General features: G+C 42.4%; 1 protein-coding gene across 1 annotated transcript in view; it reads left to right on the top strand.

Moving 5' to 3' along the window:
* CLSTN2 (calsyntenin 2) overlaps positions 1-12,322 on the top strand; it is a 357,738-nt gene that overhangs the window by 311,725 nt on the left and 33,691 nt on the right. Inside the window, exon 9 of the mRNA XM_081192584.1 lies at positions 8,325-8,487. Coding sequence (XP_081048710.1) covers positions 8,325-8,487 — 163 coding nt within the window. The remainder of the gene's footprint in view (positions 1-8,324; positions 8,488-12,322) is intronic.

Genomic DNA, 12,322 nt, shown 5'->3' with positions numbered 1-12,322 from the left:
ATTTTTCTCTGGGGATGATTCTTAGCTGGATTTCTTCACTGATAGGAGAGGCTTTTATTTTGGATTTGGTGGTTTTTTCCAGATAGGTGGTGGGATCTGTTTTTATAGGTTGGTAGGTAGGGTCTTGGAGTAGATTTGATAGTTTTGCTTGGTAGTCCGATGTGTTCATCACAACAGTGGCATTACCTTTGTCTGCTGGGAGAATGATTATGTTGTTGTCTTTCCTCAGGTTGGTGAGTGCTTTTTGTTCTTCTTTGTGTAAATTGCTTCTGGGTGGTTTGCTGGAGCAGAGGATGTTGGTGACTTCGAGTCTGATTTTATTGGCTTCATCTGGGTTGATTTTGGTTAGGCTAGCTTCGACTCCGCATATGATGTTTTCCGTGGGGATGCGTCTCGGGGCGACTGCAAAGTTGAAGCCTTTGGAGAGTACTTTGGTTTCAGTTGAGGTGAGGATCCTGTCTGATATGTTATGTACTGTTTGTTTCATGGGTTGTTGTGGAGGGTGGCTGGGCTTCTGGCGTTTCTCTAGTTTGTGGAGTTTGTTGGTGTGTGTGTCTGTCTTATGTGAGGACTCTGTTTCAGCTCTCCAAACGGCTAGTTGTTTGCATTTGTCCCAGAGTGCAGGGTGGATTTTGTTACAGAGTTTGAGGTGAAGAGTGAGCAGATCTTTGTTGGTTTGGTTTAGTAGGTATCTTTTCTTATGTAGTTCGTTTCTGATTAGGGATAGTTCAGTTCGTTTCAGGATCCTTTCGGTAGCTGGGGTTTTAGAGTGGAAACCTGCATATATATATATATATATATATGCTTTCGTAGATTTTCACGGGTACAGGAATGTAGGTTTTGGTGTCTTCGGGTGTCTTCCCGTGTAAGAGTTGGGGTGTCTAGGCGACGTTTCGACGAGGTCTCACTCGTCATCTTCAGGCTGGTGCTTTCGGCTTCTTGTTACTAGAACAGAGCAGGATCTCAGTGTTTGAGTTCCTATAAATACTGTTGAGGGGGTGTGGTGTATAGCCTCCAACGTTCTGGGCAGAGAGGAAGTTCCTAGGTTAATGTGCCTTTTCTTCTTTTGTTCATTAATTACTTGAGGGATATCTTGAGTGATTACTTGAGTGATATTCTGAGTACCACTTAGGAGGGTCATTAGGTGTGGATTAGTTGCTAAAGCTTTCGTGTCTTGACCTCTTGACCTTGTAAAGAGTTTTTCTGAGAAGATGGCTGTACTGCACTTAGTTGTGCTCTGGCTTGGCTTCGTGTATAGGGGCGAGCTGTGGTTTTGTGCCCTGTGCCAGCCAGATCTGTGTAGGGATTGCAGGGGGGTGCAGCATCCGGAGGTGCCACTATGGTTTGGCTACTGGATGGTGTCTGTAATTTATCTGTGGAGAGGGTCTGGGTTTGGGTCTGGTGTGGTTGATTGGAGATGGCGTTCTGTGTGCCTCTGGTTCTGGTGTCGGTTTTTGTGGGGAGGGCTAATTTCCAGATGTCTGGCAGGCGGGACGTGTCGTCACGCTTGTTCATGTTGTGAGGGTGTTTCTCTATCTCGATGGCTTCCATGATTATTCTCTTGTGGTGATGTTCCATGTTAAAGAGCAATTTGGAATCTGCAAAATTAATTTCGTGTCCTGTTTCTTTCATGTGTTGGTAAAGAGAGGAAGTTTTTTCCCCACAAAAACCGACACCAGAACCAGAGGCACACAGAACGCCATCTCCAATCAACCACACCAGACCCACACCTGCAATCCCAACACAGATCTGGCTGGCACAGGGCACAAAACCACAGCTCGCCCCTATACACGAAGCCAAGCCAGAGCACAACTAAGTGGAGTACAGCCATCTTCTCAGAAAAACTCTTTACAAGGTCAAGAGGTCAAGACACGAAAGCTATAGCAACTAATCCACACTTAATGACCCACCTAAGTGGTACTCAGAATATCACTCAAGATATCACTCAAGATATCCCCCAAGTAATTAAGGAACAAAAGAAGAAAAGGCACAATAACCTGGGAACTTCTTCTCTGCACCACACCCCCTCAACAGTATTTATAGGAACTCAAACACTGAGATCCTGCTCTGTTCCAGTAACAAGAAGCCGAAAGCACCAGCCTGAAGATGACGAGTGAGACCTCGTCGAAACGTCGCCTAGACACCCCAACTCTTACACGGGAAGACACCCGAAGACACCAAAACCTACATTCCTGTACCCGTGAAAATCTACGAAAGCATATATATATTTCTCTCTCTCTCTTTGTCTGTTTGATCCATTCAACTGAATGTCATCTGCATAAAAGGAATAGTGCCAAATCTTGTTCACAAAGCTCTTTTGAAAAGGATTATTTGTAGTTTATAAAGCCTGATTCAATATGTTTCGCTCCTGCCCAATCATGATTATTTACATCTAATAATGGTCTTGCAACCGTGTCTTTGGCTGAAAAATTCCAATTAGTTTCAGACTTCCCCCATCCCTATGCTCCTGGACACTTTTTGGACCCCACCCACAAAAAACAACAACCCAGTAGTGTTTTCCTTTGAAGCCAGTGCCACAGAATACCTCCTCTTCTAAGAATGTGTGGGGTATTTTCCTTCAGCTTCACTTTCTTAGTGGCTATCAGCTTACTGCCTATGCCCTTCTTTCCTTCAACTTATTAGGTTCCTGCTTCTCCTGAAACTAGGGGTTCACCAATACACACACAACTGTCTTATGTCCAAGAAACAAGCAAAAACTTAGGCTAAAGATAAAATGGTGCCATATTTGCTTGGACGTCTCCACACCACAAATTTAAAAGCACAGGACATCTCCCAAACAATCCTGGGAACTGTAGTTTAAGTTAAGTTTAAGAATCCTGGGAAGTATAGTTCCCAGTTAAGTGTGCTGGGAATTGTAGCTATGTGAAGGATAAAATTTGGTTCCCATGATTCTTGGCGGGTCATGTGCTTCAGATGTATGGTACAGATGTTACCTAACTTTAATAATCTGTTGAATCTTTGGTTATGTGAGGCAAATTCCCACCCCACACTTCCAGTTAAGGAAGCAGGCTTGCAGGTCATATGGCAATAATCTCACACAGACACAGGCCTGAGACCCAATGCATTTCTTGTTAGAAATTTATGTATTCATGTTACATTTATATACCACCTTTATCTCCCAAGGATCTCAAGGTTCTCCTCCTCCCCGTTTCATTTCATCCTCACAACATCCCTGTGAGGCAGGTTAGGCTAAGAGATGGTGACTGGCCCAAGGTTACCCAGTGAGCTTGGTTGAAGTGGAATTTTGAACCCTGCTTTCCCAAGTCCCAGTCCAACACTCTGAAGATTATGCCACACTGGCTCTTCCACCACTTTCCCATCATAAGGTGAAACTAGAGAACCCAGTCTTTCTCAGCATGAAGTAGATATGTGCATGGGATCTTATTGAGATGGCTGCGTGGCTTTTCCATGCCCCTCCCTCTATTTTTACAACATTAAACAAAAGCAATCCATTGCATGTATTGTGGTGTAGTGGTTAAGAGTGGTAGTCTTTTAATCTGGTGAACCGGGTTTGCGTCTCCGCTCCTCCACATGCAGCTGCTGGGTGACCTTGGGCCAGTCACACTTCTTTGAAGTCTCTCAGCCCCACTCACCTCACAGAGTGTTTGTTGTGGGGGAGGAAGGGAAAGGAGAATGCTAGCCGCTTTGAGACTCCTTCGGGTAGTGATAAAGCGGGATATCAAATCTAAACTCTTCTTCTTCTTCCAAAACACAATGCACAGGGAGAAATGATATCTGACCCCACAGGCCTATTGGAGTTACTTTCCCAGAACCATTCTTAAGAGGTTTTTAAAGCAACCTGCATTTGGCTGCTGAGTGCACTGGATTGCCTTTAGTTAACTTTCAAAAAGAAAGGAAAGAGACAAAAGATAGAGTTTCTGGCCACCCCATCAAATAGTAAACATCCTCCCATCCCAAACTCTTTTGTCTCTCATCTGGGGAAATTCAGCACGGTTGCATGTTCAAGTAAACACTAACAAAAGCTCATCCATGGTTCCACTCCACTTAATCCCTTGCTAATACCTCCTCACAGAAATGCTTTCTGTCCAACCCAATCTTCCTCCATTGCCGCCACCCAAAAGGCAAGTTCCCTGTTATCCCAGCAATCTCTGGTGCGAGAGCTCTTCTCGGTACCAGCACTGAACCTATGCTTTGCTTTGCATCCACAAATTTGCTGCAGACTCCGTCTTTCACCCACCCACTTTCTTCTTGACAGTTCTCAGTCTTATTCCGGTCCCTGACACATGCAACTGTTGCTGCTGCTTCAAGTACATTACAATATAAGACGTTCTCTGGTGGCAGGCTCCGAAGCAGATTTACAGAGCATGTGACCTCTTGTGTAGTAGAGCAGAATGTTTGATCTGGGTGCTGTGGCTGAGAGGATAATGCTAAAGCCCTCCAGCTAAGGATCAAAGGGAAATTTTCCTAGCTGCTTGTGTTATTCGCTCTCTTGCAGTTAAATAAAAATGCAGAGCCTAAGCTAAACTGCATGTTTACCAACTTTTCACAACGGTGACATCTCAAAATTCTGCAGAGACAGGCTTAGCAATTGGAATTCTACGCCAATGCTGAAGATTTATGTTTGAGCAGTGTGGATGTGTTGTACTGCAAAGTCTAGAGGGGATTCAAAGCAAATGGGTTGCTTGGGGTACACCCTGCTGCATAATAAATACTGTAAATGCACTGAGTTAAGACAATGAGTTTATGTCATTAGGTGTGATGCTTATTTTAGTAAGCAGGCGAGCCCGTTATCATGGCTTCTCATTAAGAACAAAGCCACTTTAGATTTCCCTCACCTTCCACGCTGTTTGCATGAGCATGCAGAAATGTGCCAAATGCATTAAAGGAGACGAAATAGGATATAACAGCTCTCCCCCCAGTGTCACAAGACACTGCTATTTTCTGAAATGGACTCATTCATGATCATGGCCCCAAGGGGTAAAGTCACATGGTGGTGCCTATAAAGCAGCTATTAGTATTCAGGCAAGTCAGAGGTCTGTGCTTGCTATTGATATTACTCTGTTGTAAATGGAGTGTTATACTCTCTTCCATTACCATCTGGATCGTAAATAGTGGCTCAAAGTACAAAAAGTATTACTGGTTGCAATGTCACTGAGCTGTTGGGAACAAATAGCTGGAAAGGACAGCAAGGAGAATATTAGAAGCCGGGCCTTTGCTGATGGGCTGGACCTACGCAGCCCTGCCCACAAATTTTTCGGATAGAAACATCTGGGGGGGGGCGGCAGATGCTGCATTGACACCATTACTCATTACTGTCCTTGCAGTAAAGCTTTGAACATATACTACTAGAAGAACAAGACATGTTTGGCTTTGTGATGACTGTAATAAGTGGAGCTTGATATATGACAGTTCCACATGTTGCAGAACTAAAATTCACATCAGCCCTAGTAAACATGGCCAATGGAGGGCAATGTGTGGAGGGCCAGAGTATCCCCACACCCGATGTATGCCTGGTTTAAGGATCTCCAGAGTTTTGAGGGTATAGGTTTTGCAGTAAGGATGTCCTCAATTGTCTTGCAGTAATTTAAATTGTCATGTATTTGCTTTCATGCGCAAGAAAGAAAAGACCAAGGATGTCTTCAAACACTTTTCGATCTCACAGCTGGCAAGTAAAAGAATATGTGATGTTTCTTTGCCACAGAGCACCTAAAATAATTACTTATTCAGCGTAGATTCCCTCTCATTTTCCATGGCTCTGCGTGCCATTGATAATAGTCTTTGCACTTCAGTTCATGTGGTATGGAAATTTGGTATAGGGTGGGGGTTTTCTTATCTAGTGGATCTTTAGCACAGAAATCTAGACATGCTGATTTTGCAGCTTCCTTTTCATTTGAAGAGCAATTTTGCACTGATATTGTTTTATAATTTTCAATGTGTTTTGCCATGATTTAAATGCAGGAGTTCAAGGGAGACAAATCAGCCCCACTGTGCCAGTTATTTTATACAGTAGCCAGCAACTGGCATTGTATAGAAACTGTTTTATCAAAAAAAGTAAAAATACTGCAATTTATTTTCTCTGTATTTTTAACCTTAATTATACACTGCAGTACTTCAAAGAATTAAATACTGCAGGTGCATAGTGGGGAGAAAAAATATTAACAGTGGAAGAGAGAAGTAAAGGTAAAGGCAATTGTGAAAAGATATGTTGCCAGATAAGATCTGAAAAACAGATGGGAAGTCAACAAAGCAGAGAGAGAAGGGATGCTGTTATGCTCAGCAGGAGCTGAATAGGAGGTGTTTTTCATTTCAACAGTTAAAGAAGATAGTAGAAAGAGACTGGAGCTAGATAATCAGTGAGAATCTGATAAATAACGAAAAAAGCAAGGGCAGAACAGCATTAACTCATTAGATTGCCAGAATTCTTTTAGCAAAACTATAGTCTCAAAGGATATATTTTCAGATGGTATGCTCTACAGTCTAGTAGCTTCTTCACATTAGTTCCATAGATTATTATGGGCTAATTTTAGCAAATGCCTGTAGTGCAGCCCCCAACCGGCACTGCAACTTATAGTGGTAAATTTTAGAAGGTAGAACAAGATACCCAAAGGATTTGTGTAAGAAGAAACAGGTATTTAAAATTAATGAATATCTTATGTAAACTCTCTTATTCTTCACAGCTTCTCTTTAATTCTAAACCCAAAACACAGTAACGCAGAACAAGAAGATAAGGAACAATCAGTGACATGCTAGAACTCCCTGTCATGTCCTCACTCCCTTGTTCTCTTAGAATGGCAATGCTGCCCCACCTGAGAGGTGCTGGAATTGAGTTCCAGCGAATTCTGACTAGAAAAAAATCCCCGGGAACAATAATAATTGTACTGTTGGTCTTCTTCTGGGCTTTTAAGGATTTTATAAATGTATTCAAAATAATTTGGCTGTGATTTTTAGCAGTTCCATTATAATATTCTCCCCCTTTTAAAGCTCCTCCTCCTACTTGTTCTTCCTTGTTCTTCGTTTTAAATAAAAATCTAGGAACAGGGTAGGGTAGATAAATAAAGGAGAGCTATGCATGAATAGGAAAAACAACAAAGCATTCCGACTACAAATTTACAAGGGTCAAAAATGACATCAGTAGATCTGTTGTGTTAAGTTTTCTATGCATTATGTATAAGGTCTGCGCCATGCATTTAAGGCAGTATGATACCACTATAAACAATCTTGACTTCCCTCCAAAAAATTATGGGAACTGTAGTTTGTTAAAGGTGATATAAGTTGTTAGAAGGTTGATTATTAAACAACTCTGGGAACTGGGAGGGGAATAGGGGCCTGGAACAACTCTCACCATCTGTATAAAACTGCAGCTCCAATAATTCTTTGGGAGAAGTCATGACTGTTTATAAAGTGGTATGATGCTGTATTAAACATATAGTGTAGGTGAGGCCTAAGTGTGTGTGCAAATAATTTTATTTGTATGCCACCTTTCCACAGTTCAAACCTTGCTCAAGATGGCTTACAGCATGTAAAAATACATAACTACAACATAACAAACGTAGTCATAAACAATAAATTAAGCATAAAAAAATGCAAACTGAACATTTTCAAGATAAATTACACCAAAGCCTCTCACAAAGATACAAAAAACCAACAGCAGCAGCACCCCAACAGCCTCAGTTTTTGCAGCTGGAGTCAGTCAGGGCTCCACCCTCCCTGGTCAGGTGGAAAAGGCCTTCAAGGCAGAGCAGCAGGTCTTCCAGGACTCGCAGCCAAGATAGTCTCTGGCTTTTTCAGCCTCAGCTTCTGCAACTGGAGTCAATAATAAGAAAGGCAGTATGTTTGGGCTATCTGTTCTAGTGTTTGAATGAAGAGGTGGGTATGGACAGAGCCTGTATCCTTTCCTATGCATGCCTGTTCTACACAGTGGATGAATGCCTAAAAGTTTTTGCAGCTGTTCTCCTAGCTGTTTATTAGGCCCAATTGCTGCATTCTATTTCTAAAAGATAATGAAATTGGCATTTGATTATTGAGAGGGTATAATTACTATAAGAGTAAAGTTTTAAGCGTGTGGGGGTGGTATTGATTTTTGAAATGCTTTTGCATTTTATTTTATTTTATTTTTAATGACAGAATATTTTTTCATTTGCTTGGACAAGTTTGATGTGGGAAATAATTTTGAAGTAAAGCACAGTTCTGTATTAAAATGCATGTTTATGAACTGCCGCAAGATCACTGATACTTTTCTTCAAATTTCAAAAATGTTATCACCCTTTTGATGACGTTACAAGACTCTGCGCATTAAAAACAGGTGCTAAGTATATTTTCTCCCCTTTCCTTCTCTTGTTTAGATTTGCGATAAAGAATGGCACTACTATGTCGTAAATGTTGAATTCCCAGTAGTTACTTTGTATATGGATGGTACAACGTACGAACCTTACCTTGTAACAAATGACTGGCCTATTCATCCATCACACATAGCAATGCAACTTACTGTTGGCGCTTGTTGGCAAGGTAAGTAGAAGACTGAAATGTGTAAATTAAGATTTGAGGACATCTACTGTACAGTAAAACCTCAGTAATATTAACCAAAAGCAAGGTCCTATCATGTGTGTATGTGTGTGGCCTATGCTTCAGAACAACAACACTGAGCATAGTCTTTATGTGGTCTCAGAAATGTCAAAGATTTCATATATATATATTTTTTAAAAAGAAACAGTTTCTGGAGATAAGGATATAGAGTTAGGACTCACCTATACAGCTGCAAATAAAATGTTTTAAATGGGTTGTAAAGTGCAATATACAAATATGGCAGTAGATGGTGAAGGTGAGTGATGCCAAATTCACTGTATTTTTCAAAACTTTAAAGCATCTTCACAGCATGGTTTTGTTTTTTTTAAAATGTATGTAGATTCCACCCTAGAGATCTAAAGAGAGGGCTGCGCAGGAATACAGTCATACCTCACGTTACGTCCACTTTATGTTACGTTCTTTCAGGTTATGTCCCGCTCGACCCGGAAGTACCGGAAAGGGTTACTTACTAATAGAAAGTAACCGGAAAGGGTTACTTCCGGGTTTCGCTGCTCACACATGAGCAGAAACACAAAATGACATTACACGCATGCGCAGAAGCGGTGAATCACAACCCGCGAGTGTGCAGACGCGCTGCTGTGGGTTGCGCGCTTTTCATGTTGCAAACGGGCCTCCGGAACAGATCCCGTTCGCAACCAGAGGTAACACTGTAGTAAAGTGTCATAGGGTTGCTCCAAATCCAGCTCCTTACTGCCTGACCAATAAAGCTCCTGGCCAAAATTTTGGGGTTTTGTTTGTTCTTTTGGTTGATTTCAATGTTTTGTTCTGAATGGCTTCATTTATGTATGTCACTTAGATATGCAAACGATTAAGCAGCATATAAATGTATTGAGTAAGCTAACTTTTTATAAAGGAACCCTATTCTCTGATAGTGTCATCTAGTTTTCTGCCCTTTTGGGTGCCACTAAAGCAGCTGGTCTGAAGGAGCAACTAGAGGTTTATGGTACCCAGAGCCCAGCTGACTCAGTGGTATGTCAGGCGACCTGGGGAACCAGTAAAGTGGCATATTGATTATAAACCTTCAAAACACCCACCTGCTCTTTGGTCGGAACAACTGGTCATTCTAATGAGGACCATCTGCTCCCTACCTTGCCTGACTCCCTAGGTTCCTTATAAGACTTACTAGGCTCTCACCTGTAGTCTTCTTTCACAGTTTTGGTTACAACTATCCCTTTGAGCACCACCACCTGGAATTATTGCATTTTCCTTCCCACTAACCTGATGCCAATGCAAACATACGAACTGGCTGTCCATCGAAGCTGGCAAGAAAACAGACTTCTCTTTTTCTTTTCTCTGGCATTATTTCCATAATTTGCTGCTTAATCGAGATGCAAGTACTTTAACTTCCCTCCTTGCGAAAAGACTGAGCAATGTGCTGTGTTCATGCAGTAATCTGGCCCATAATAGATTTATAGTAGGGGGGATTTTGCAAACAGTGTGACAAAAATATTGGACATAACTTGAGCAAGAAAAGAGACGTGCTGTTTGTTGTTTTGATGTGGGAAAAGCTTTTGACTACCTGGAAGCAGGTTGCCTCGAGGTTGTCTTTTTAACTTACTGCAAAAGAAGAATTTGGGAATGGACTGCCTTTGGGAAGTCAGAGCTCGATGCTCTTAGTGAAGGTTAATAACTTCCAGTGTGGAAAATTTCAGATCAATTGTTGGAGCAGGTAGGAATGCCCACTTTCCCTTTGTGCTGTCAATTGAGCTTTTAGCTGTGAGTGTGACAGTCCAAGGCAACGCAAAGGCCAAGGGAATCCAAATTGAGGGTAACTGTCATAAAATTAGCTTATTTGCTGATGGCATAGTTCTATATTTGACCAAACTGGAAACACCAGCAGCAGCACTATAGGAACATGTTATGTGCCTGTTGTAGAAACTCCTTATGTTCTGCTAACTTCACAAAATCTTAAATGTTTCTGGTAAGTATCCCTTCTCAGTGTCCGACTCTGGGGTTGCGGCACTCATCTCGCTTTATTGGCTGAGGGAGCTGGCATACAGCTTCCGGGTCATGTGGCCAGCATGACTAAGCCGCTTCTGGCAAACCAGAGCAGTGCATGGAAATGCTGTTTACCTTCCCGCTGGAGCGGTTCCTATTTATCTACTTGCACTTTGATGTGATTTCGAACTGCTAGGTTGGCAGGAGCAGGGCCTGAGCAACGGGAGCTCACCCCATCACAGGGATTTGAACCTCCGACCTTCTGATCGGCAAGCCCTAGACTCTGTGGTTTAGACCACAGCACCACCCGTGTCCCATTTAAGGTCTCATTTAAAGGTCTTATTTAAAGAAAACCCAGTTTAAAGATGAAGAACGGTAAGCAGGGAGAGTGGGAGACTTGAGGTTGCATATCAACAGTTAGCAGCAGCTAGCCAGCTGACAAAGCTAGCACACAAGTCACTGATGTCTTTCCCACTATGGTCAGAGATAGTAATGGCTGGTGATGCAGCCTGGGTGGGGCTGCCTTGCCCTTCCACCTTCCCAAATCATCCTAGGGGAGAGGACCAATGCAGCAGGGAGCATGGTGCAGGCACCGTGATGAAGCCAGTTCTTTGCTTCTGAATCCTAATGTGCCAATCCCACCCCCTTCACAGTAACGGGCAATAATGCACGGAAAGCAGGAAACCAATGAAGCTCCATTGTGCCCACCACACAAGCTGCTGCTGGTCAGATGTGGGTTTTTTTGTTTGTTTTTTGTATGACAATTATTGTTTCTAAATTTGCATAAAATATATATTAATATAAATTTATTCGTATAAATTGCCATGTACAATATTTATGCAAATTTGTTTCCTCTTTTGGCGATACCAATCCTCTTTTCTTTGGCAATGCATAATATCCCCCCCACTAAAGTGGTAGTAAATTTAATCCTCTGCAGCCTTGTGGCATGGCCTGGCTCCTTTTGGTTCTTAGAAACTGCTTTATCAAGAGGTTGGTTTAAAAAGCTGGGGAATTAATTCTGAGGCGAGTTCTTTGAAGATGGAGGGGAGTCTGAGCAGACTGCAGACAGGGAGAAAAAACTATCAAGAGAAGGCAGAGTAGGAAAAGGAATCTGCAGCCTTCAGTGGAGGCTGATCCATTAGCTCCCTTAGGCAGGCCCCACCTGCTTGTCTTCTGGCATCCAGTCCAGGAGATGACTCTGTGTGGCAGCTTCCTCCTTCTCCAACGCAGTGTTGTTCTTGTAGCACTTAGCAGGAAGAAGGATGCAAACAAAGCTAGAATTAGAATACAGTCATACTTCAGGTTGAAGTAGCTTCAGGATGAATATTATCAGGTTGCGCGCCACGGCGACCCGGAAGTAACGGAGCGTGTTGCTTCCGGGTTTCGCCACTTGCACATGTGCAGATGCTCAAAATGACATCACGCCCATGCGCGGAAGCACCAATTCGCGACTCGTGCGGATGCAGGTTGCGTTCACTTCTGGATGCAAACAGGGCTCCGGAACGGTTCCCATTCACATCCAGAGGTACCACTATACCACAAATCTCAGAATTCCCTCCACAACAAGAAGTTGCTAGGAAGGAAAGCTGAATTACACAAGATTAGCTACAAATGGATCAAGGATGCTTGGAAATACCCAGTGCTTTTTTTCTTAAAAAAAATATGTTTAGGGATACTCTCATTTTCCTACTCATATTGAAATATTGCCCCTCAATGAGGCCAAACTTAGATTCACAAAATGTTTAGGGGTATGCATATCCCTGCGTCCCCCCAGAACAAAAAGCACTGGAAATACCTATGGGTTGCATATTCCAATAAC

The sequence above is a fragment of the Podarcis bocagei genome (genome assembly GCF_964188305.1).
Source record: "Podarcis bocagei genome assembly, chromosome: 4".
In the NCBI taxonomy this organism is placed as follows: Eukaryota; Metazoa; Chordata; class Lepidosauria; order Squamata; family Lacertidae; genus Podarcis; species Podarcis bocagei.
The sequence above is the reverse complement of the archived record's forward strand: the minus strand, read 5'-3'. Positions and strand labels throughout refer to the sequence as shown.